The sequence below is a fragment of the Thamnophis elegans genome, chromosome 4, assembly GCF_009769535.1.
Source record: "Thamnophis elegans isolate rThaEle1 chromosome 4, rThaEle1.pri, whole genome shotgun sequence".
Classification (NCBI taxonomy): domain Eukaryota; kingdom Metazoa; phylum Chordata; class Lepidosauria; order Squamata; family Colubridae; genus Thamnophis; species Thamnophis elegans.
The window spans coordinates 101,275,150-101,302,589 of NC_045544.1; the positions used below are offsets into that span (position 1 = coordinate 101,275,150).

The following is a 27,440-nucleotide window of genomic DNA, read 5'->3' on the forward strand; positions in this document are numbered from 1 at the left end:
AGTTCCTCTAGTTTTCTTGACAAGATTTTTTCAGAAGTGGTTTGCCATTGTCTCCTTTCTAGTGCTGAGAGAGAGCTAATGGCCCAAGACCATCCATCTGACTTAAGGCAGGACTAGAAGTTTCTAGCTTGATGCCTTAACCACTACACCAAACTGGATCTCCTATAGAATAATTGTTTTGAATTATATTTTACAGGCAGCTTCAAGTATTAGAAGATGGCTATCCAGCTCTCCCCTTGTTCGTTTCTTCTTTAAGCTATTCAGACTCATTCCCTTAACCATTGTTTATAGGATTTAGCCTCCAAGCCTCTCCCTATCTTATTTGCTCTTCTGTACACTCTTTCCAGTTCTTTACTGTGCTACTAGTAGTTTTAAATTCAAGGGAAAAATAGCGATGTAATTAATGCAGTCAGTTAAAAAAAAACGTGATAAACCATAGCCCTATTAGCCATTTGATCTGCTTTGACTGGAGTTCTCCGAAAATGATACACTGAATGGCAGGGCATTTTTTCCCTTCTGCCGACAAACAGCGGTTTTTGCTGCCAAAGAGCCAGCTTTAGTGGTGTACTCACTAGATTTGAACAGGAGAAACTAGGAATGATCCAAGATGATCCTCGGATGATTGTGGATCTACCGGGGAAGGGGAATCTCGATGGTTGCCATTTTTAGTAGGAGTGACCAGATAGTTGGATCTTCATCTTTTCCTTTCAGCTGTTTGTTCTTTTGAAGTGCACCTCAGTTTTTAACTGCAGTTCTTGAAATTTTCTTTTTGACTTTTATCTTTAACTGTTGATTGAATGCTGATTTATTCTAACCCTTTGCTGGACTTTAATTTGAATTCTTTGCTGCTTCATTTCTAACATGAGAACAGTTGCGAATCACTTTCTTTTTACTGTATGGAAGTCGATTGAAACCTCTTGAGTAGTGAAAGTGATCAGATTTAATTTAATTTATGTCAGATTTTCACAACAAAGATTTTTATGCAATTAATTTTTTTAAAACTGGTCTTATTTCCTTTAACTTCTGATGGGAATTTCCCTTTATCTCTATTCGTTTTCATTATGTAAAATATCTCAATCCTTTCTGCGATTATTCTGTTACGGTACATCTGTTTCCCCTGTCCAAACTCTTTATGTTTGGTTGTGAAATCTCAACTACAGGAGAGTTTTGTACTGTATTAAAAATGCAAACAATGCAGCAGCTGAATGATAAAAGTCCTTTGAGAAACCTTTGAAAAAAATGTTTTTTAGCTTCGACTGACAACAACTTCTAAAAGCCAGGAACAATTGTACCATTACACATTATATAATGTGTAATAAGCCAGATTTCCATCATAATCATAAATACAATCATCATAAATCATAACATATAACACTCAGTGATAGTCATAGGATACTAAATAAACAACATAAATCATAATAGGGTACTAATAAAAGGAATCAGCATAAATCATAAGATACAAACAACAAAGTTATAATGAAAAGATGAGAAGGATAATAGGTAATACAGCCCTACTAGGTGTTTTGAATTGAATTGAATAAGTTTATTTATAGGCCGCCCTTTTCCCTGAGGGGACTCAGGGCGGCTAACAACTTATAGGGAGGGGATACAAACAGTAACATATAACATAACACATAATTAAAAGTAAACAACATTCATTCAACATTCGGGTGGGGGCGGATCAAATCTTTACCCCCAGGCCTGGCGGGATAGCCAGTTCTTGAGGGCTGCGCGGAAGGTCTGAAGGGTGGTGAGGGTACGAATCTCCACGGGGAGATCGTTCCAGAGGGTCGGAGCTGCCACTGAAAAAGCTCTCCTCCGCGTAGTAGCCATCCGGCACTGGCTGGCAGATGGCACTCGGAGGAGGCCTAATCTATGAGATCTAATCGGTCTCGAGGAGGTAATCGGCAGGAGGCGGTCTCCCAAGTACCCAGATCCACTACCATGAAGGGCTTTATAGGTGGTAAGAAGCACCTTGAAGCGCACACGGAGATCAACAGGTAGCCAGCGCAGCTCGCGGAGGATAGGTGTTATGTGGGTGAACCGAGGTGCACCCACAATCACTCGCGTGGCCGCATTCTGGACTAGCTGAAGTCGCCGGATGCTCTTCAAGGGCAGCCCCATGTAGAGCACGTTGCAGTATTCCAGCCTAGAGGTCACGAGGGCGCGAGTGACTGTTGTGAGTGCCTCCCGATTCAGGTAGGGTCGCAACTGGCGCACCAGGCGAACCTGGGCGAATGCCCCCCTGGTCACAGCCGACAGGTGGTGATCAAAGGTCAGCTTTTGACATCCCAGGGCATAAGACAATGTTGTGGGAATTATTTTTTTAGCAGAGTGATAGAATTGGGGGATGATGGGGTACAACGACTGTATTTGTGTCTGGTTGTTTTGACGTGCAGTGCCCTATAATATCAACCTGAGGGGAGAAGTTGAAACAGTTTATATTCATGATATGAGGGGTCTTTAGATATTTTCACAGCCCTCTTTCTGGCTCCTGCAATATATACAAGTCCTCCATGGAAGGCAGGCTGGTTGCAATTATTTTTTCTGCAGTCCTAACTATCCGTTGAAGTCTGTGTCTGTGTTGTTTGGTTGCTGTGCTAGACGCTTATAGAGGTGCAAATGACAGACTCAGTAATTCCTTTGTAGAACTCTATCAGCATGTTGTGGCCCATCAGCATAGCTGGCAGCAGATTTGGACAGTGAGGAGGTTGGGGAGGAATATGGGCCAGTCCTGGAGTCTGATGAGGGCGCTGTGTCGGAGGCAGAGAGGGGGGCAGAGCCATATGCCAGTTATCAGCTTCAGAGTCAGGCATCAGTGAGGCAGACAAACAGCTGGAGCCTGTTCCCAACGTACGCATGTGCAGAGTTGCCAGACAAAGGGAACAGCTAAAGAACAAGGGGTTGACTTTGGAGTAGGGCCATTGGTGGACGATGAATGGCCCCTCTTAGAGGAAATAAAAGAGGAGCAGAGTTTGCAGGAGACAGTTAGTTTGCTTAATTGGATCATGACTCTCAGAGACTCCTTGCCAAGTTTTTCAGATATCCACCTGGCAGCTCTCCAAGCCAGATAAGGTCTGTGACTATAAATCCTCCCTTTGTTGGATGTGAATGAGCACAATTCACAGTAAATAAATAAAAGTTTTTTTTGTCAGGACACGGAGTTTGCTTCATGCTCTTGGGAAGCCTAGGTTAGAAAACAGCAGCTCTGATTCATCTGTGCATCTGTGGTCTCTTCTTCCTCCTTGCTAATCTGAACCTTGCTGGGTAAATATGGTCACTCTGGCAGGATGATCAGACAGACAACTGCACCCTTTCCTATGTATTCAGAGTAGAAGAAAGAGCACTGTACCAGGCTTGTTTTGTATTGACTCTATGTGACTAATAGAAAGGCAAACTGAGTTCTCATGTTGAAGTTTTGCAAGGATTACCCAGTTGCATTGGAGCCTAAGAATCCTTGTAAGCTATGTATGTTAGCAATAGCCATTCTTTACTATTGATCTTCAACAGCTACGATCTGTGATAGTGTCGTACCTTTGCAGTTAATAGTCACAAAAAGATCTGTAACTTTGTTGTCTGTTTCTTTTAGAGTCATCTGTATTAGTAATTATCAGTGCATTTTATTCATTCATGTAATCATATTTATGTCTACCGATCTTAAGAAAAGTGATTGTAGGTAGTATACAGTCCAGCCATAAAAACAATTTTAAAATAATTCAAATACAGAAAACACACACACACACACACACACACACACACACACACACATTAAAGGACTAGGAGAGAGCATCATATATTTCAAACTTTGGAACTATTTTGTGACAGTGAATTCCATAAATCAAAGTTGGACAATCCATGTTCACACTTCCTGCCTCTTCTTCTAGACCAGTGGTCCCCAACCTTTTTATCGCCGCGGACCAGTCAGCCTTTGATAATTTTACCGTGGCCCGCTGAGCGCGCGCAGGGGTGGGGGGGCGAAAATGGGGGAATACAAACATACTTTTTAAATCCACCTTCCCAATTCAACACCTGAATCATATCCCACCTTCCATTTTGTATGTAGATTTTAAGGAATAAACAGCTGAATTAATCAAGGTCAAAGATAAAAAGAGCAAGGGCAAAATTAAATAAGCCAGAGGATAGCAATGTAAAAAGAATACAGTATTCAGCCCATTCACTCTATCTAAGCCCCCCCACCTCACAAGGTTGTCGTGGGGGAAATAGGGGGTGGGAGTATTAGGTATCTTCACTACCATATATAAAAGGAGATACTATCTTAAATAACAAAGTGGGCCCCCACCTCCAAAATATACTAAAAGAAAAAAGATTCCATGTGCTCAACTAATTTTTTTTTAAATCATCACTATATTATGGACTACAGACATACATACATACATACATATATACATACATACATACATACATACATACATACACATACATGCATATATACATACCGTACGTATGTACGTACGTATATATATAATGTCCAAATAACAGGAAAAGCGCTTCAAGGACCAAAGTATATTCCTTTTTTGCAGCCTTAAGAGAACTCTCGTTTTTTGAGGCTCAGAACCAGGCATTCTCGTGGGCTGCAAAAAGGAAACGCGACCCGGGAGCGCAGCCTCCAAGAGTCCATATCGCCAATAACTACGCGTGGGGGGAAAGGAAATGTGTTTTGTGAGGAAGAGAAAGAGCACGCTTCACCGATGCCCGTTGGCGAAATTTTGGAAGAGAGGCAAGAGACTTCAGGCACCGAGCCCCCACCCCTGGCTGCGGCAACTGGAGCGGGCGGGAGGCAGGGAAGGGGTGGGCAAGACCGCCGCTGTTCCACCGTGCGCTGCAATAGCGGCAGCGGCGGCCTGAATCTGGAGCCAAAATCGCGCACCCCCATCTCCCCTCAAGACCCCCCCCCCGCCCTCGGCTGCCCGACGTTCTCTCTCTCTCTCTCTACCTCTCCCGCCGTTCAGGCGAGCCGACTGAGGCGAGAAAGGAGAAAGAGGCGGAGGCGTTCACTGAGGGGACGGCTGACTCGGGGAGGGGGCGGAGGTGGTGTAGTAGCGGGGGATTCTTCCTCCTCGCCTCACTTGCTCTTGTGCTTCCGCGCAGCTCCCCCCCTCCGGCGACGGCGCTGCATGAGTGAAGAGTCGGCCGTTGCAAGGCCCCCGGCCGCTGCGCGGCCCGGTGCCAGGTACTCCACAGCCCGGCACCGGTCCGCGGACCGGGGGTTGGGGACCACTGTTCTAGACAATTCTTTTCCTCCATAAGATTTTTTTACAGAGTTTAACTCTTAGTCATTTCTCTTTCCTCTGGTTTCCAACTGGTAAACCATCAGGATTATGCTTTTTAAGACTTGAGTGTTGCTCCTTTAACTGCTGTATTTTCTCTGTGATGCATCACATCTCTTTCCCCATGAGAGAGGCATGGTGGATTTGAAAACTGTCAAGCTGATACACCCACTTCTGTTGTCAAGGAAAGAAATTTGCATTATAGGTAGTTCTAAACTCAAGGACCATTTGTTTCACAACTGTTTGAAGTTACCACAGTGCTGGACAAAATGACTTATGGCCAGTACTTGCACTTAATGACCGTTGCAGGGCAACTGGGATGCATTTATGATGGTTGCAATGTCCCAAGGTCAAGTGTTCAACTTTTGCAAACCTCTGACAAGCAACGTCAATGGGGAAGCCAGATTCATTTAACAACTAACTTAACAACTGTGGCAAGAAAGATAATAAAATGGGGCAAAACTCACTTAACTGTCTTGCATAGCAATGGAAATTTTGTTTTAATTGTGATCGTGTCGAGGACTACTTGTAATAATGTTGGGCCTCTTGAGCTTTGGCTAATTGACACAGCTGTTTTAAGCTTTTCCTCATATAATAGATCTCTAGTTGTGTTTACAGGGGTGGATACTAAAAATTAAACTGGCAGGAAGGAGATATATGATAAATCCTGCTTCTTGGTATAGGAATAAGAACATATTGTTCTAAAGGGACAAACTAAATAAGATTTCTCACTCGCTACAGGAAGAAAAAAAAGACATTGTTAGGAGACCCATAAATCACAGTCTTTATAGCTTTTCCTCCTTTTCTTCAGCCCCAGCAAGAAACCCATTCACTACTTACGTAACTGTACGTTTATGTAAAAATATTTGGTATGCTAGAATATAGTCTTTGCTCTTATCAGCTCCCTTGTCAGTATACCAGACATGGACTACAAATAGCCACTTCTAGGCCAGTTACCCTTAGAATGTCAGCCACACACATCCACTCCTCCCTCACTCTCCTTTCTTCTTTACCTCTTCCCTTTGTTTTGTGTACAAATTATCGTCCTGCTATAGTTATAGTCTAACAAGGTCATTCAACTGAAAAATAAACAGTGTGTGCTTTTCCTTCTGTAATGTATCACATTCCTATATCTGCATTGTCTGATATTCCATGCTTAGAGGCAATGTAATTTTTAACAAGAGAACCAGTTTAGCGTAGTGACACAAAGCAAGCTGTGTGACCTTGAGCTACTCATTGTCTCTCAGCCCTAGGAAGAAGGCAATGGCAAACCACTTCGGAAACTCTGCCCCAAAAAACTTCAGAGGCTTGTCCAGGTTGTATCAAGAGTCAATACTGACTCAGAGGCAAATATATATATATATAAATAACATCTTGAACTATTGGGTAGTAGAAATATACTAAAAGAAAAAGATTAGTTTGTGTTCAAATTCTACTTAGAGAGATTTTTGACTTTTGTTGAATGAAATAGTCCTTTTATATTTCAGCCCTCTGATAGCTATTTTTCCACATTCTTTCAGATTAATAGCAACTGTCTTTATTGTGTAGCTCTTGCCTTATCTTTCAGTTTTAATAATCAATAGATTATTAGTGCACAATTCCTATGCTATCTCTGATTTTCTCCACACTAATCACCTGAGGAGTTTCATTAATACTAGTATTAATGAATTAGTATTAATACTAATATTGGTATTAGTAGAGCAAATTTGCTCTTGATGTTAAGGCTAGAAAGCAAGTTCAAGTTCCACTTTACCCATGAAAGCCAGTTAGATGACGTTGGACGTGAGGAAAATAGGAGGAGGAAGGTGTGTTGGATATGTTCACCATCTTGACTTATTTATGAAAATAATAAGGGATAGATAGATAGATGATAGATAGATAGATAGATAGACAGACAGACAGACAGACAGACAGACAGACAGACAGACAGACAGACAATCAATTAGGTCTGACCCCTAAACAATACTACCAGTTGTATCCTCAGCATGTGATGTTTTTGTGCATTATGCCAACCATTGACCCCTGCCCTGGATTCTTTGTTCAGTTTCCTCACAGTTGCTATGTTGACGTAAGACAACAAATAGCCACTTGTCACTGATCAGAGTGGTCTTTCTGCACCATAGCAGGGCTGCTCATGAAATCCTTATAGGATCTCTTTAAAAACCAGGCCTGCCTTACTCAATCAGGACAGCTTGGGGTGATTTCAGCTGTTATTTTCTGCTACTACTTTTTTTGGCAAGCCAAAAAGAAAGGAAATGTAGTTATCTTTGTGTTAATTGTCAAACATACAAGCACGTTAAGCCCAGTATCTGACAGGCATGCCACTTGGAAAGGCCCAGGTCTTCTGAGGCATGTTAAAACTCCACAAGATATAAATTGGCAAAACAGATGTTGCAATTATTATCTAGATCTGTGATGGCAAAACTATGGCACATGTGCCCGAAGTGGCATGCAGAGCCATGTCACCTGGCACGTGTAGCGTTGCCTGTTCCTCTTCTGGGTTTCTGGCGCGCATGTGCACACAATGATCAGCTGGCTTTTATGCATGCATTCGTGTTCTGGAAACCAACAGTTCATTTTTTGGCATGCCCATCCCCCCTGGGTAGCTCTTCTTCCTGATCACAACCCAAATGAGTGTGCATGCGCTTTGCGCGCCCACACAAAGTGCTCCTTTTTTGGCACTCAGGCGTGGGCGCTCCCTTTTCGGCACTTGGTGCTGAAATTGTTCACCATCACTGATCCAGATGTTCTGCATCCAGAATATCTTCAACCACACAACTTAGATTGGATGTGGGTTCTTTTCTTCCTTTCCACAGAGCTCAGTGCTACTCCTAGGGAAGTTAAAAAGCAAAAAAAGCCTTGAATAAACATTCCCCCCTCCCTCCATCCCTCCCTCTCATTATTTAATCTCAAAGTCTGGGGGTTCTTGCTCAGGCCACTTTGTTTTTTAAAAGATAGAAGGAGATTGGTCTATAAATAATTGTGAATGCATTCTTAGATTGTCCCCATTACAGGGATATGTTAGCAAATAATGGAGTTTATACATGAGTATCTATTTATCATAGGACTCCCTCAGACCTGAAGCATTAGTGTTGTTGCTATGATAAGAAGAACAATGATTTATAAATAAAATTTGAATTTCTATTGAGGACAGGCATATTCAATTGCTGATACAGCATTGTGATTGAAAGACTTTAGATTTGATTTAGATTTATTCCATTTGTGTGCAGGGACAGGAATTCCTGAGGAATTGTAGAACTCCATTATAATTTTAACAAATTGCATTCTAAATTTCTTTTGAACTATTCAGCTTCAGTTTGTTGTTTTGATTTATGCATGGAAGAAATAATGGCTTTTTCCTGTGAACAGATTCCTAGGTGTTTCCAGATAAGCGCTTTTATTGTGCAGAATCCTTGCCTCCTTCCATGTAATGAGAAGAGGATCCAGTCGTTCCTTTCCATTCCAAATCCCTGCTTTTTGTTTATATTTTTTTAAAGTATTTAGTCCTCTATTAAAGAAGGAAAATGGGATATGAAATATAGTACCTTTGGAGTGATAGCAATAGAATCTTTTAGAAGAAGGAAAGTTGAACAGATTTCCTTGAGTTATAATGGTGTTCTTTCCTGGATGAAATAAGGTACACTGTAGCACAATAATCTCACCTGCCACTGTGTTGATTTTCTATGAATAAAGAATTCATGAAGGGAGATTCCAGCACATGCTAGTTGTACAGTTGAACAAATCATTTTTACTGAAAGGTATGATTAGCCCTTTGGCTGCAAAATTAAATGATTTTTGTGATTATTTTTCCAAACTCTTGATTAATGAAAGTCTTAGTCACTATATCTTATTTGTTAACTGCGTTTGTAATAAGAATGCAAATTTTGTGAAATTTGTTTCCTAGGTGGAAAGTCATGAATACCTTGTCAAACCTTCCATTGACCCCAATCTTGCTGAATTGAGAAAAAGAATGGATAAGCTGGAAGAAAAAATGCAGGGCGTCTTGAAAATTGCAGCCAAGGAATTAAGTATGTTGGAAGGTGGAAATTATTTTACCAAGAAGTACTTTTAAGTTTGTTGAGTTTTTTCTTTCTCCTTTCAAGTCACCATCAATATTGACTTGCTTAAGACAGCTTCACAGTCTAAAATGAAGTGCCACATGTCAGCCTTCTCTAGCCTAGGGATTTCTGTGAGTTGTAACCCAAAACATCTGGAGGCACCAGGTTAGATAAAGTTGTAGCATATTGCTCTTTTAATCCCTTCTTGGAAACTTCTTAGAGTTTCCCTTGAATAAGAAATAAGCTTTCCCACTGCTACTAATATTTACTTTGAACTTCAATCACTTTCTAGGTTCTGCTAGCACCCTGTTTTTATTCACTGTACGCATTCAGAGTCTTCAATGAATACATACCATGTTATGCGTATCTCTAGGGGTCCTTGATGTGGAAAAGACACTCTGAAGGAAGAATTCTGGAAAATTATTTCAGTATTCAAGGATGCCCAGTCAATGATTTTGTAGCTCTCCCCCCCATCTCCCATTAGTTGCTTGTCATTTCACTTCTACTGAAAATGTTAAAAACTGCAAAAGCTGTGGAGGCACCATATTTCTGAACTGCATCTCTCCTTAGGCTTTCTGTATATGGGAGATCCACCTAATGCAACTTTGACTGCTAAATTGATATGTCATAGTGGTAATTATTACATAAAAAATAAATAGGCTGTAGAAAATGGGTATTGCCATTTGTAATTGTAATTTTGAAATGAAGGTAAGATTACCCTGTTGACAGATGAATTATAATTTTCTTTGATAATGCTGTCCAAAGCAATTTAATACATGGTCTTATTTAAACACCTATATTTTTATTTGTCTCAGCAAATGGCAGCATCTACTTGTCTGAATTTGAAACTAAAGAAAATTGGCCCTAAATTATTACAACTATGGGAAGTTGAAAAACATCCCACAAGAAGCCTGTGACAAATTACTTCTGTACTCTCTCTCCCCCCCCCCCCCCCAAAAAAAAAATCATTGTAGTCAACCTCTATTCTGGGTTAACTTTATTCTTAAGTTAACTTTACCTTGCCTTTACCAAGTTGCAATATAGATTGAGGCATTTTTAAAACTGAAACTCTCATACTTCTTGAATAATACTTCTTGATTGTAGACTGTGGCTTGAGGGCTTCTGAAACAAAATAATTAATAAGAGCCTGGTTCTTTTACCACTGTTTTAGGTAATGTGATGATGTTACAAATTAGATATATCTCTATTGTTGGGCGATCCATTAATGAAAATTTCTCAGATGCTTTTATCTGGTCAGCTTGATGATATGACTTTCTCCAAGTCCTATGATTGCTCAGTTGACTTTTCAGTAAGGGACCTGGTACAATGTTAAGCGGCAAAACCAAGGAAAAAAAATTGATCACAGAGTGAAGATAATGAAGGTGTGATTTGTGTGCTTTTATGGTGCCATAATCAGTCATATATGCTATTTCCTCTTTCCTCCCCCCCCCCCCAAAGGTTTGGAAGCTAGCAAGAGTATCAAATTAGAATGCAATGCACAGTTTGGACATTTTTTCAGAATTACCTACAGAGAAGAAAAGGTTCTGCGGAATAATGTGAAATATAAGATCTTGGAAACCCAGAAAAATGGGGTGAAATTCTCTAACAGGTAATGTCAACATCACAAGTCAGTTCTGTTCCTGCTTTTAGCCCTGAACTGACTCTTTAAGTATGCTACTTGGAAAATGATTACATTCCTGGGGAAACGGGAAAATTACAATGTGAAATGTTGCAAACATTTCTGCCTTTTTTTATTTATGTCCAGTGCATTGAAAGAGATTAATGAAGACTATGTGAAGAACAGAAAAGAATATGAAGAAATGCAAGATGCTGTAGTTAAAGAAATAATCAATGTTGCATCAGGTAAGACTATATGCTTGCTTCTGAAATTGTTATGTATGTTAAGAGAATAAATACTTCAATAGAAAGGACAAACCAGATTAAATTATTGAGCAGATCAATAGAACTTCCAAAACATTTTGACTTGAAAGAACAAGCAGGATATAATTATCTGTTTGGAAATTTTAAAAGTGCCATGGGAAGTATCCATTTGTATATTTTTTTCTAAATTCTATCATGAGGATTTATTAATACTTTAATATACTTTCTCAATCAGAATTTTATTTGGTTCATCATTTGATATAATAAATATAATACCAGTTCTAAAGGAAAAAAATGGTGTTGAATAAACAGAAAGTATACAGAAACTTCAGACAACTAATTTCTGCTAAAACATATCATCATTCTCATTATTCTTCATTCCCATCAAATTGTATCCACACTCCTTTTAAACAAAAATTGATGGATGGACGATAAATAGATAAGATAAGATAGATAGCTTTAAATTTGTTATGGGTGCTCACTCCACTAGACTGGTTAATACATAATTTAAGTGTTAAAAACATAAAGTAATAGAAGAAAACCTAGTCTAAAAACAACCACAACAATGAAAACTGAACAGGGTCTTGACAAATATGAACCTCAGACCTGGGAGCAGAGCCTGGTTTTAAGGGCTTTCTGGAATCCCAAGAAAATGTCTGCTGTCGGTTTCAATGATGTCCCATTTTGTCATGGAAATTGAAGTAGATGATCTTGTTTAGTATAGAATATACATGTATATCTACTATAGTGGGTATTGTGTATTTGTGTATCATGGCATAGTAGATTATCTTGTTTCAAGAAAGGGAATGCAGGAATTCTGAATTTCTGTCTCTTTTAAAGTCACAACCTTTGCAAAATGGGATTTTAGCTTTAACAGGAATTAACAGTTTGTGAGTTTTAAATACTAATTTTGCCATTTTAAAAACAAACTTTTATCATGCTTGTCATTTACACCATTTGAATTTTGGCAAATATTCTTGACTACCTATGTCTTGCCCTGGTATAAACAAATGATAAACCAAAGTAGCTTTTTTGATCACTTCTTGCAGGTAGAGCAGAAAAAGCTTTTCCCCGGGTGATAGGGAAGTAATAAATAGGAAACATAAGCATGGATAAGATTATGATACAGGCAAATGGACTAGCTTGTAGCTTTCTGTTGCATAAGCTCTTCCAGATTGCATGAGAGCTCATGACTAGTGGTTGCCTAAACATTTGGTACATAATGTTCCTAGCAATAAGCAATACTTTACATTCATTGATCTAAATCACTAATGGCAAACCTTGTAGACACCGAGTGCCCAAATTGCACATGCATGCCCAAACTGAAAAATGTGTGTGCGCACGCAAATGTGTGCATGCACAGACCTTCACGTATGTGCACATGCGCAGCAGAGACCCAAAGACCAGCTGGCTGGTGGTGGTGGGGTATCCCAACACCGATAGTGCGGCAAGAGGTAAGACCTTTTTCTTTTGTGAGCTTCTGTTTCGTTGTTTGCAGGGAAACAGAAGTTAACAAAAAAAAACAACACGGAGATCTGACCTGGGGTGACGGTGCACGTGCCCGCAGAGAGGGCTCTGCGTGCCATAGCTTCGCCATCACGGGTCTAAATAGTAATTTCTGATTCTAGACATTGAATATATGTCAGAATAGGCTTGTGGGGATTTAACAAAATAGATTAAATCTACAATCCACCTTCAATTCAAATGCTTTGAATAAGGTAAGATATTTTTATGCTGTATTTTTCCATGTCTCTAAATGTACTGGATAGTATAAACTTCTAGGGATTTTTCTTTCTCTAAAAAAGATTTAAGGTTCATTTACACCGTCTTTAGCCTCTTTGCTTTCATTCACTATAGAGTGAAATAAAACATAATTAGATGCCATGAGGCCCATTTATCAATTTGTCCACTAAATGCTGGAAGCCTTCAAATAACTGTGTCTCTAATTTATTGATGTACAGATAGTCCTTGACTTATGAATATTAATTCAGTGACTTGAAAATTACGATGGTGCTGAATGTTCCTCAGAGTTACAGCTGTCCCAGAGCCTCCATGGTAATGTGATTGTGATTTGTGTGCTTGGCAGCCCATTTACACTTAGGACCTCTTGCCAAGCATCTTGCAATCACTTGATTACCATTTGTAACCTTCCCTGCTAGCTTCCCCAAAAAGTCAGTGGAGAAGCAGAAGGAAGGTCACAAGGGTATATCTCCACCCGCATATCCTCCCCAGCTCTTCTGTGCTCTTGCTGGCCACTTGTGCACCCCAGCATATCCTCCCCAACTCACATGGCGCACTTTCCCTGACTCAGTGGCACCTCTCCTGCCCTCATCTTGCCTCCCCCACCTGGCTGCAGCTACTTGCCTGCTAGACAGCTTAGGATGTTGCAACTTCCTATCGACTTCTCCACTGATTTTGATTGTGGGAAGTCAGCAGAAAGTTGTCTCTTCTAATGACTGTGGGATTCATGATGATAACTAGGACTGCAGAGATTGCCATCGCTTTCGGATGCAATTACACTTTATGAATGTAATATCACTGTTTTGTTTTGATTGCAAGTCCAGGACCATCTGCATTAACAAGTGTAGCTGCTTATTTGCTGAATACAGATGTTCAGAGCAGATCCCGTTAAAAGGAAATAAAGAAATTATAGTTCTTTTAAAATCAAAGCACCTAATTATAAAAATTATAGATGGAATATTTGGTCCTTTCTTGCTTAGGTTGCTGCATTTTGAATTTGATAGAACACTTATTATTTAGCATATCATACCAAATGTGGCTAAATTATAGAAAGCATTTTACCTTGACTTGCTCAAAGCAAAAGTCAGTGGTGTACGTAACCATGTTTGTAACTCTATGTGATTGGTAGAACAGTTCTGCTAATCAGCATGGGATTCATCAATATCTGATTGCAAAAATTAGAGCAAACACTATTACTTTGTATTGTTTTATGTAATTAAATAGTAATATTTTATCCTTATAATTGGATTAATTTTCATTGTTTCTCTATTATGGTTAGCTGACAAAAGCACCCATGTGGTGGATGATTACAGTGGTATCTTTACTACCTTCATTCATTCCTAGTCCTTAGTGATTAAAACCAGTGGATCTCTGACTTTGATATGGGCTGTGGGAAGGGGAAAAGCCAACTAATCCACTCTGTTCTGTTACTGTCTGAATATGGTTGAATCTAAGTATAGCAAGAATCTGCTTTTGCTCATATCGAAATCTGTTTATCAAATATTTTTTTCTTATCCAGAAAAAGAAAACTGTACAAAACACAAAAAATGAATAATAAAAAACTACATGGTTCATTATTGTGTCTTCTGTGAACTATACAGTATATCACAGAAGTGAGTACACCCCTCACATTTTGTAAATATTTAAGTATATCTTGCCAGCAGTTTAGACATTAATGGCAGTTTGTTGCATTATTTTGAGGGGACAGCACATTTACACTGTTATACAAGCTGTATACTCACTACTTTACATTGTAGCCAAGTGTAATTTCTTCAGTATTATCACATGAAAAGATATCCTTAAATATTTACAAAATGTGAGGATGTGTTCTCACTTTGTGATATACTGTATGTATTTGGCATTCTTGTTTTTTTTACATAACTATCAAGTTTCATTTTCTGCTTAAATGATAATATCCAAAGTGCGCTTACAAACACTAAAAAAATAGTTCTCAACAATTTTGAAAGTAAAATGAAACAAAAATTGATTGTGTGTCATCAGGTCAGTCGATTCTTGGCAGATAGATACATACAGGTAGCCCTCAACAGCCAATTGCTTAGCAACCGTTTGAAGTTATGACAGACAACTCAAAAGGTATTTACAACTCAGTACTAAAGTCCCAATAATCCCCCCCCACCATACAACTGCATTTTGGGTGCTCAGCCACCGGCTTGCAATTATGGTTGTTTGTAGCATCTGTAATCACGTGACAATATGTATAACCTTTTCTCCCAAAAATTGGTCTTTACTTCTGATTTTCAACGAAAACAGGCTATAACAAACAATAGCTTCACTTAATGACCATAATGTACCAGGTCTTCACTTGTTGCTTAACAAGAACTGTCAGATGAATGCCATTGGGAAGACCATTCCATTGTATTGATATTTTCACACAGAGCCCAAGCTGCATGCTTTTATCTGAGAGGGAAGGTAGAAGAGACTCCTTCAAAATACTCAGGTTTGACATGTCACTGGAAGAAGCATGGTGCCCTTGCAGTTAGCTTGAGAGTATGTTGTCTGCAACTTCCTCTTTGAGAAAATGAACTGAAATATTCTGTATTAGTTGCTGCTTATGAGTATTCTCCAAAGACAAGCCTATGTAAACCAGACTTTATATATATATATATATTTAGTGTCACAACCCCTGGTATGCCCCAAGGTTCGATTCCCAGTAAGGGTATGGCTAGCTGATGAGAGCTAAATAGCTTGAAATAGATCTATACTAGTCTCCCCTTATTTATTTATTTATCGGCACAAATATAACATGTATGTATGTATGTATGTATGTATGTATGTATGTATGTATGTATGTATGTGAAGTGATGACTGAATGAAGGCCTTACTTGGAAGGAGATCTAAGCCCTCAAAAATACATATGGCATGGAAACAGCTTCATTATTCCTTCACATAGTAAGAAGATCCAGCTTTGTTTTAATTATAGTTTGAGGAGGCTGGTAGCTTTTGTAAGTCTATTCACAGGCCTGGCCCAGAACTTGTTGTATTTCAGAAAATGAAAATGCAGTGCCACCAGTACCATACTTTTCCCCTCTGTTGGTTTGTTAATCCTTTAATTTGCTATTCCTCAACAAACTCATAGTTACATTCAAACATACCCTTAGGCAATCCGCTACAATCCAGATATAACAACAAAACCTACTGCTTCTGACATGCTGTTTTTCAGGCTCATTTAAGGCAGCATGAATTTGGCTAAAGCTTCTCAGACCCTTGAAACAACATAGATAGAAACTAAATATGGTAACTCAAGAACTGACTTTACTGAGAGATATGAGTTTAATGTAGAAGTTGTATCTCATCTTGATTCAAACCTTTTCCCCATGATTCCTTTTGTGTAATGGACTTTCTGTCTTCCATTTTTCTTTCTCAGTTCTAAGTGCCAGGGTTGTCCGTTGGCATCCTTTATATCCTGCTCTGAGAGTTTCTTACATTAATGGGCTTTTGATACCTGTTGACAGCATTAGTATATTAGACACTGTTGGATATGAAGGACTAATTGAATCATCTGGATTCAGCAGCCTAAGCCTCATTGGTTGCTGGAACTTAGCTTTGACTGAGTTTGAATCTAACATCTGAAGGATTTTAAAACTGAAACATATAAATCTGAGACTATCAAGCTGGAACTCGCAGGGAGCTTTTCTCTAGCTATAAAAAAATCAATTTGATTCCTGATGCTTTCATAAATGGAACAATGGTATGGAAGTGGATTCCTGGTTTTTCCCCTTTTTAGTTCAGCCCACAGCCTTGATCTATTTTATTGATTTCCCACCCAAGTAGGACTAACTTTATTTGCTAATGATCAGTCTATTTCCCATGGTTAAAAAATTACAATGGAATAAAAATCCAACTCTAAATGAAAAGAATATATTGGGTGAAATTCTATGTCAAACTGACCACAGTTGGTTAAAGAGAATGGTACTAAAATAACATTAGGAATTCCATTTGGTTTTCTGCATAGTGAGAAAAATATCTGAACACTCTTTCTTTTCAATAGGGTATAAAGAACCCATACAAATTCTCAATGATGTCATTGCCCAGCTAGATGCCATTGTCAGTTTTGCTCATGCATCAAATGCAGCACCAATACCATATGTGCGCCCAGTTATTCTAGAAAAAGGGCAAGGAAGAATTATCTTGAAAGCTTCCAGGCACCCCTGCATTGAAGTTCAAGATGATGTTGCCTTCATCCCAAATGATGTCACTTTTGAGAAGGACAAACAGATGTTCCACATCATTACTGGTGAGACTTCATTTTTATATCATGTTTATGGTCTTTCTCCCTCTGGCCCGGTTTGAACTGTATTTTTTTTAATGTAGATTCTTTAAAACGCTTGAAGCTTTGCCTTTAAAAAGACAGAGAAAGATGGCATAATAGTTGTTCCAAAAGACTATTTTGTGTTTAGGTGCGCAGTCAATTTTAGACTCTAGAGGGAGGCATTTTCAAGTAAGCCTCATGCAACCGAATTTCACTTTTAAAGAGGGAATTGATGCACTGCTGCTCTCCAAATTAGTGGGGATGATTTTCATGATATGCAAATAAAGCAATAAACTTGGTACAGCTGTGGCTGTCTGGGTAGGGGTTGGGCTTTCTGTGGAAAAAGTCTGGAGCAAACTCCTACCCTCAGTTTGTCCCTGTTCTTGTTTTTTTTTTTTTAATCCTCCTCAATTCCTCTTCTGGGAAGTCCCAAATAAAAGTAATCTTTCCCCTCTCCACCCCCAGCTCAGTTGTAAATCAGTGGGGTTTTGTTTTTACTTATTGTTTTCTATAGCAGTTCTTCAGATTGAATGACTCATACCTTGAAAACGAATGATCTGCAGCGCTTTAATCTGTAAAATACTTTAGAGTTTTTAGATGAGGTCTATGCAAGTGAGGGCACAGATGACCAGTTTGGCTTTTGAATGTTCTGTTCAATTCTCATGTATCCCTGTGGTATTTGAAACATCTACTCTCCTTTATTTTCCTGTAAGAAAGCCAGACTTTTCCACTCTCCTGTACAATGCTATCTCAGCAAAATGCCCAAGTAATTTTATGGTGCTTTAATTACCCCAAAGATTTTAATTCCCTCCCTTATAAATAAACACGTGGAAGTCTGAAGGATGCAACCTTGATTATCTTACTCTCAGATCTCTAGGCATTTCCCACCCTCTCTTTTCCCATAACACCTTTGGTGAAACAATTTTGCTGTGATTTTATGTTTGCTGGGGAGAGCTCCCCCCCTCCCCCCCCGAAACTGGACATACCTATGCTTTCCTAGTATTTACAGACTCGGTAAATATATGATGATTTCTTGGCAACAGTGTGAAAATGTAGAAAATGTACAAATCAGTGTAGAGAGACTATTTTGGTTTTCCAATCTAACCTACAGTAATTTCGTTTGCATTTTGTTTTATTTTTAAAAGAAACTGACCATTTCTAATTTTGACATTGCTTCAATTTAAGCTTATTTTTTCTGGGTGGGAAGAGAGAGGATTGCATTAGTCTAAGGCTAATTTTTTTTTTAGTGCTTATTAGTTTCATGAAGTTTGCTGTAAATCCTGTACTTAAAAAGACACCCCCCATTTTTAAAAAAACACCATAGAACTAAAAATGCAGAATCCCATTTGTCACAGTTCTTCCAGGTTAGGCCATGGGCAAGGGACCTTTCACCTCTGGTTAACCTTGGCAGACCTATCTCCTTCCATTCATCAGTTGGTCATGAACCATGAGGAGGCAAATGGGCATGAGAAGCAGACCTTATAATAAAAGGAAGGGCAATCCCAGAGGCTCTGTTGCTTTCATTGCTGGGAAAATAAGTCCTTTTCCTGCTGTCTGCATTTGATCATAAATGTGAGTCACCAGGAGAATCCTGGCATCCAAGCTTCGTTTATTCAGAAAAGTTGTCTTGCCTGTTTTAAAATTCAGTTGTCTGTTAGACCCTTGTGCAACTGCGAAACACTCTTGGTCCTCCAGATGTGCCTGAACTATAGCTCCCAGCATCCTTTATTGCTGCCCATACAGCTGGTGTTTTGGGAGCTCTAGATTGTGGGTGGAGACATAGACATTCTATTACCTAGACTTAACAGAAAATTATCACTGCAAATGATAGCAGATATTGAAAACATTTGTCTGCAGAAATTGAAATAAGGGAGCGTTAGCAATAATTATTCTAATTATATAGAATAAACATTCTAGTTAAAGACTGTAAAAAACATGGTAAATATGAAGTTTATTTTGTTTAACTTTTGGGGAATACTTGCTCTGCAGGACCAAACATGGGAGGAAAATCAACTTACATACGGCAGACTGGGGTGATTGTTCTTATGGCCCAAATTGGATGTTTTGTGCCGTGTGACTCTGCAGAAGTGACTATTGTTGATTGCATCCTGGCTCGAGTTGGAGCTGGAGATAGTCAACTGAAAGGGGTATCTACTTTCATGGCAGAAATGCTGGAGACTTCCTCCATCCTTAGGTAAGAGCAGTGACAACATTTGTTTAGCAGAAGTTTGAAAGGTTAAGACTGTTCTCCAGGCTTACTGATCTGCCTCTTCTAAAGAACATACAGATGACTGTAAGATCTGCCTTCACTTACCTATTGCTACAACTATCTTTCATTCTCCCATTTTTTCTCCTAGCTATGTTGCTTCTATGAAAAGTTGCTGTTTCCTTTTGTTCTTGCTCCTAAAAAAATCAACAGCTCTTTTCTATACTTACCCTCAGGGCTTTATTCTCTTCTATCGCAAATTAATTGCTTGCACAACTGATCGCTTGCACAAGAACTGCCTTTGTGCCAAAGGAAATTGTATTGGGCCACGGAGATTCAAGAGGAATCACAAAATCTTGAAAACCTCTAGTTCAAACAGCCCAGTAAGCAGAGAATACTGATATTTGGGGTGGGGTGTGGGAGATTGAAATTGTAGAAATTGAACAAGGGCTGCAGCATTCTGCAAACTAGACTTCCTTCGAGGTTTCCTTTGTCCTGAATATGTCCTTCTAAGGTCTGCTTGTACAAACCCATCTTTAGGTTTAGATCATAGAGAAACTCTGCTTTTTTTTTTTAGAGATATAAAGGGAAATTCATCAGATCACATTTTTGTACAAACTTAAAATGCGTATTTCCAAACTGGCATGTCAACTGTAGTATAAATTTCTTGTGCACACACAAGAGAAATTTGTAAGCAAGTGCAAATAAAAGGTGCAAACTAAAGTCCAAATATTAGTGGATATAATGCACACAAATGCGTTATGAAAAACTGTTTCGAATTGTTCTACTTTAAAAATAGAATCTAATATCTTTTCTTTTTCTTTTAGGACTGCAACTGAGCATTCTTTGATAATCATTGATGAGTTAGGGAGAGGAACATCAACATATGATGGATTTGGATTGGCCTGGGCAATTTCTGAATACATTGCCAGCAAAATGAAAGCTTTTGCTATGTTTGCTACTCATTTTCATGAATTGACAGCCCTCGCTGATCAAATACCCACTGTAAATAACTTGCATGTTACGGCATTAACTTCAAAGGACACACTGACAATGTTATACCGTGTGAAAAAAGGTGAAATGCATTACTTAACTGGGACAGAGAAAATCTGCTTTATTTTATTGTAGAATGGGTGATTGTTTCTTTGCAAAGTTGAAAAATTGTCTTAGATATTTCTCTTTATAGATTGTAAAATATACTTTCCTATATTTCTACTTTCTTTGATTTTATGAAAATATAGCTCTTAGGATCTGATCTATGTTAACAGTATCTTTATGAGAAATGCCAGCTGAGTTGTTGAGTGGGACTGATTTCAGCAGATTCAAATAAAGAATAGTTGATAAAATGATCTAAGTAAACAGTTGTTAGAAATTGGAAATGAGGTATTAGGCATGAATGTCCAACTTGATCGCATCATGTGACTTTTTTGCCTTTGTGGAACTGGGTTGGGCGTGGTCTGCGCATGATGCATCTGGCCCGTGGGCTGCCAGTTTGATACCCCTGTATTAGAGGGTAGTGATACAGAAATGGTTTCATTGATTACAACTTTTAAAATATATACTTAAAATTAAGAACACATATTATGAGAGTTAAAAATCTCATATATAAAATTAAAATTGTTAATCTTCAATTTGTCCCATTTTAATATTCAATTTTTGTAAGGAAGGACTTAAATTCATAATGCATATCAGCTTGAATATTTGCATTGGAATAACCAGTCAAGTCAATAATAATTTGAAAGTTAGTTTTTGTGCAGGATTATAACAGAATAACAGAGTTGGAAGGGCTCTTGGAGGTCTTCTAGTCCAACACTCTGCTCAAAATATAATTTATCTTGGCTATGTATATAGAATTGAATATGCATTTATTATTTATTTATAATTATAGTCACTACATTTTGCAATCATTAGATGATATTTCACTGTACAATAATATAAGGAAAATTTATTACAATGGTTAAAGATTGGCGTGGAAATTACATTGCACTTTATACATTGTACAAAAATAGAAAAATTGTCAATTTTATTTTCTATCAATTTTAGATGCATTTTTCAACTATAATAAATTTGGGGAATGTAGTTTTATCCAAGTTCAAAGGGTTGATTACAGGTAGTCCTCTACTTATGATTACAATTGATCCCAAAATTTCTGTTGCTAAGTGAGATAGTTTTTTAAGTGTTCAGTGAATTTTGCCCCATTTTATGGCCTTTCTTGCCATATTGTTAAGTGAATCACTGCATTTGTTAAGTTAGTAACATAGTTGTTAAATGAATCTGGTTTGCCCATTGACTTTTCTTGTCAGCAGGTCGCAAAAAGTGATCACATGACCCTGGAACACTGCAACTGTCATAAATATGAACCAGTTGCCAAGCATCTAAATTATGATCATGTGACCAGGGGATGCTGCAATAGTCCTAAGTGAGAAGAACATTATAACTTTGAAAACAAATGGTTGTAAGTAGAGGATTACCTGTATTGTTGCTATTGGCCTGAATACTTGTCAGTATCTTGTTTTGGGTCCATGTTCTGCTCTTGTGTGGTCTGAAGTTATTAAGTTAACATTCAAATTAAAATGACTTCCTCCTGATGCTTCTTCAGGGGCCTGTGACCAGAGCTTTGGTATCCATGTAGCAGAATTAGCGGCCTTTCCCAAACATGTGATTGAATGTGCCAAGGCAAAAGCTCTGGAACTGGAGGATTTCCAGAACATTGGAATATCTCAGGAGGAGGATGAAGAACCAGCTGCCAAAAGATGCCACAGGGAGAAGCAGGTTTGTTGGATTTTACTGTTCATTTATTAAAATGTCAATATTCTGCTTTGCATAATTCTTTGGAACATATTTGCCAAGTTCATATATCTTATCATAATGTCATTTTGGCTCGTTGTGATGTTTCATCACAACCATTGAGACTTGACAACAGATGTATACTTTTAAGATGAGCAGCCATATAAATCTTTTGAATAAAAAATGTAGCTCATACTTACAATCAATAATCTTGACTTTTATCAAAAAAATAAAAATAAAAAATGCAATCCTGAGTTGAAAATAAACATAGATTATCATTATGACTTAAAAAAAGTTGGACCTAGAGAAGATGAAGAATACGAGAGGAACATTTTGAAACAGAGAACATTGCTAAACTGAGATCTGGCTTCAGGTTGTAAGATATTTTTATGAGAGAAATCTTAGGGAATCAGCAGCAAGTCATTTCAAGCAGTCTTTTAAACTTGTACGCTATTTCTGGTGCTCACCCCTTATTGAAGAAAATATTAATTTCCTTGTTTGTTTTGGCATAAGAGTGGCTTTGCAAGATCAATCTAAAGTTCATTTTAATCCAGCGTTTTCTCTCTTACCCTGGCCAGCTTCTGAGGTGTTTATAAGGAGGAAAAGGCATCTCCTCCTGTTGTACCCCTGCAGTAGTAATTGGAGACAACATTGAATTTTAAAACTAACAGCTTTTGATAGACTTGATCTGTACAAAGCTTTAAGGTTCTTTTTTAAAGCTAATGGCCATCACTTCAATTTGTAGTAGAGAAATAATTGAGCCCTCTGATTACTTTGGTTGCTCTCTTTTCCACTTTTTGCACTTCCCTCATAGCCTTTTTTAGATGTGACACCAGAAATATTCATAGTTATGGTGGAAAAGCTCATGTCAGAACATGTTAACAATTAGAGATGATGCAGCTATTGTTTCATTAAAGCTAACAAGTTATACTGAGTCATTGGTCTCCTGCTGTTAAGAACAAAGAACATTAGAGATTAGTCAACCAAGTTTTTATATAAGGTTATAAAGATTGAAGTTGAGCTGATGGATTCATTTGACCAGTGTCAAATAATGACTTTGCAACTGAAAAGAAAAACATATAGGTCATTCATAGGAATCAAGATATCTCTGTCTTTGGAAAGAGAGAACTTTGCAATGCAGGTATGTATCAGGTATTAGTCACTATGACATTGATCATATGCCTTCTTCAGCTATTACAGATATGAATAATATTTGCTATCTGAGCAAGTATGAGTGCATCTTTTCTCCTCACTTCTTTTGTCAGCTCAATTTGGAATTAGCCTATTGTTCCAAGGGCTTATTAAATAAAATGGGTGTGTTTTTTTAATACCATTTCTAGCCAAATATATTTTTTCCTAGAAGGTGGTAATTAGGGCTGTTTTAAGTGAACATTCTTGGAGAACTTGTGGGTGGCAGAAATAGAGTGAACAGGGGCCGGTTTTAGGACCTTCTCCACCTGGCATGTGGGTGGGGTAAAACTATTAATCAATGAGCCAGTTCAATAAACTTTTGCTACTTCCACAGTATTTGTGCTCATATGCCTTTGTTAAAATATAAGGGAAAGGAGATGCAATCTTAATCGTGTACTAGGTTCTTTAAGTATGTTCTAAATCAGGGTCCTCAACCGTGGACTGGCACCAGTCCATAGCATGCCAGAAACCGGGCCTCACAAACAAACAAAGCCCCATTCGTGGGATGCAGGCAGCATGCAAAACCACATCCCTTCTGGTCCACAGAAAAACCTCTCTCCACGGAAATGGTCCCTTATGCCCAAAAGATTTGGGACCATTGTTCTAAAAAATGTTATCCTTTTTTTCTTTCATTGAGATAGTCCTTGTTTAAATAACCATAGGAAAAAGATGGAAGAATTATGGATAAACATAAAAGACTCTTTCTAGTCTTTCTATTTTTCTTTATAGCTGCCCTGATGGAAAATATTAAACCCTAACTAGGTTCAATAAATATACAGGTAGCCCTCATTTAATCATCATTTGTTCAGTGGTTGTTTTTTGGCCCCTTCGCTTGCTGTCTTGGAAGAGGAGGATGAGTTGGAACCAGGACCATGAGACAATGAGACTTTGGGTTCCCAGGAGCACCGAGAGAGCCCAGGGTTGGAGAAGGCTCAGGTCCATCAGGCATCGGGGACCACAATTGACAGATGGACAGCCTTCTGCTCATGAAGAGGGAGGAGAGGCATCAGTTAACACTGACAATTGGTAACAGGCTGCCTCTAATGAGGAACAGCTGCCGCCCCTGCTTGATGCGCGGATGTGAAGAATGGAGAGACAGGAAGTTCAGAGGAGGTTGGTGAGGCTGCTCGTGAAGAAACAGCCTCACCCTTCCCAGTGAAGAAGTGTGGGTTGTGGATTACATAGTCAAGCATGTTGCAGGGAGCAGTTGGTGAAGGCAACCATTTGGTTTCCTGCGTGCCTTCGGCTCTGCTCCTTGTATACTGATTTTGTGTTGTGATCCTTGGGTTTGTCTTGTTAGCTGCTCTTGAACCTGGACCTGGATTCGGATCTGGATCTGGACTTGGACTATTCATTCTGGACTTGCCTCAGGGAGTTTCCTTGTAGGGTGCATTTGCTTGGGAACTTGCTGCATCAGCTTTACGTGTGTGCTTGGATTTACTCATTGAACTGTTTGTGAGGGGAGTTTGTGACTTGGGGGAATTGGGGGCATTTTGCTATAACAAGTAGAGTGGTGCAACAAACATACTTTACTCGCACCTATTGCCATGTGTGCGACTTGGTTCAGATAGACTGTTCCAATGGTATTTATGCCTGGTCTTTGAAGTTATGTCTGTTGCGGTGTTCCTTCAGTCTTTGATAAAAATGGGCAGCCCTCTCAAGTTTTTAACAACAGGGTGCACTTCAGTTCCCTGCATCCACAAATCTCTCTGCATCTCTCTGCTTTTGGCTGTCCTCTGTTCCGATGCCCATGCATCTCTGCACCCTGTCCTGCACCTCCACTGTTCTACACTCTACCATGATATCTACCACCTAGCACTTAGGAAGTCGGTGCCACGCTAAACTGCCTCATGAAGGGCCAGGCTGGACATACCTTGTCAGCATCAGGAAGAAGAAGAAGACACTGAAGTTCAGCTGGGAGCAGCACGGTTAGCAGAGTGCAGTGACTGCAGAATGTAGGGCAGAGGTGGGGAATGAAGGGTGAAGTGCAAGGCAGTAGGGACAGCAGAGTGGCAGGTTCATGGTGGAAGGCAGGGGCAACAGAAGTGGCAGGGGTGCAGGGTGAAGCACAGGGCAGCAAGGTGGTGAAGTAGATCCACAAAGTAGATACAAAACTTTAAAGAAATAATTACAGTGCAACAATAGGAAGAGTAATGGAAAAAATCAGTAACATTTATACTGATGCATGCTGATGTAAAATATTTTGAGCTGGTCAATAATTACCAAGACAGACAAATCATATAACAATATTATAAGTTACTAGACAATCAATGACCCATTAGGTCATCATTTCAGAAATATTTCCTTGCCAGATTCTTTAATAAATCCAACAATGGCAGAGCTTCTAAAGTACTGCTTTGACTGGAAAAAAAATATTTTTTAAATTCAGGAAGATATTCAGAAATGTATCTGCCTTCAAAATAGCTCATGTTGAACCATATAGCACAGTCAAAAATCAGCAGTTGACGCCCAGAAATATTTTAGGACACTCTATTATGTTATAAAATGTTTAACAACATCTGCCAATTTTCAATTCCACTGGAGTCTTTGGTCCTGGATTTTGGATACATTCTGTAAGTTAGCTCATTTTAGATACCATGGTCAAAAAAGTTTTGCCCTATGATACACTAGTATATAGATACCTATCTTTGTTAATTGCCACATAGTTAGTAAGATTTGTCAGGACTTGGGTAAAAACGGTTCAATTTGTTTATATATTTTTATTTATGTTTATTTGCCTACTTTAGGCTTAATAGTTTTATCTCATTCTGCTTTGTTAGTCTAGTTTGGTCTATGATGAAATAAAGAGCTTGTGTTTTTAAAGGTTAATGATTTGATATTAAGTAATTGACAAGTACCTTTTATTTTTATTTTTCAGGAGGGAGAACAAATAATTCAAGATTTCCTTTCTCAAGTGAAAGCAATGCCGTTGACAGAAATGTCTGAAGAAGAAATCCGGACCAAACTAAAGGAGTTAAAGGACTACGTTTTGAAGAAAAATAATTCTTTTGTAAATGGAATCATTTCCCGCATCAACGGTACCTCATGATACATAACTAAAATCACTTGAACTTGTGATTTTTTTCTGATCATAATCTCTCAACACTAGAACTACTTTGTCCCCTCTGACGCCATTGCAATAGTAAAGAAGAAGCCTCAGGAATCATTGTGTTCCACTTTCTCATCCACATACATAAAGAGAATCAGAACAGTAGAGTTGGGAAATCTATTAACAATGATACAAATACCTAGTCGGACTGTCTTGAAGTGGGCAAAAACACTTCAAAACTGACATGCATCTTCTGTTTTCTGTCAGTTGTACTTTTTCCATGCCAGATCCAAAGTTCCTTTAACCACTTTGGATCTGGATGAGACTTCTTTACGTTACTAAATATTATAACCCTGAAACTATGCTTTTGGTACTGTTTATGTATATATATGTTGTATCTTGTTGGGTTGTATTTTGCTGCAATCACTGAAGAATTCTTGTTTCAATCTTACTTTTGAAATATATATATATTTGTGGTATCCTCTGAAATACTTTTAGGCATTTGACAGCCTTGGAATAAATCACACCTCGGTCATTAAGAGGTATGTTAATGTCACAGAAACAAAAAGAGGCATGGCATTTTGCTATAATTTGTTAAAGGCTCATAGCTTATGCCAATGTATTTAACCCTGAAATCTAGAACAAAAAAAGCATTCACTAAGGGTTGTTAATTTCCATAGGATTTCAAACCTAAAATTGTTATTCTTAATGCAGTGTAAAGTTTTACTATATATTTTATTCATGTTTTTTTCAAAACATTTCAAACAACTTGAAGAAAATAAAAATAGTTTGTCTTCCAATTAGTTTGTTCTCCCATTAGTTTGTCTTCCACTATTCCTTAGTGGCATATTATATCCATATTTCTTCAGTGGATCTTTGTGAAATTTCTTACATGTTTGTGTTATTGTATTACACATATTACTCTATTTCCTTTTTGAACAAATCACAAAAATATAAGACTATTTGCTTC

The 27,440-nt window shown here is 38.5% G+C and overlaps 1 protein-coding gene across 2 annotated transcripts in view; it reads left to right on the top strand.

Moving 5' to 3' along the window:
- MSH2 (mutS homolog 2) overlaps nucleotides 1-27,104 on the top strand; it is a 77,040-nt gene extending 49,936 nt beyond the window's left edge. For both annotated transcript variants that reach the window (XM_032216595.1, XM_032216594.1), the window contains exons 9-16: nucleotides 9,193-9,316; nucleotides 10,805-10,955; nucleotides 11,112-11,209; nucleotides 16,977-17,222; nucleotides 19,227-19,431; nucleotides 20,271-20,518; nucleotides 22,043-22,215; nucleotides 26,300-27,104. In XM_032216595.1, coding sequence (XP_032072486.1) covers nucleotides 9,193-9,316; nucleotides 10,805-10,955; nucleotides 11,112-11,209; nucleotides 16,977-17,222; nucleotides 19,227-19,431; nucleotides 20,271-20,518; nucleotides 22,043-22,215; nucleotides 26,300-26,470 — 1,416 coding nt within the window. In that variant the 3' untranslated portion in view covers nucleotides 26,471-27,104. The remainder of the gene's footprint in view (nucleotides 1-9,192; nucleotides 9,317-10,804; nucleotides 10,956-11,111; nucleotides 11,210-16,976; nucleotides 17,223-19,226; nucleotides 19,432-20,270; nucleotides 20,519-22,042; nucleotides 22,216-26,299) is intronic.
- The last annotated feature ends 336 nt before the right edge of the window (nucleotides 27,105-27,440 follow it).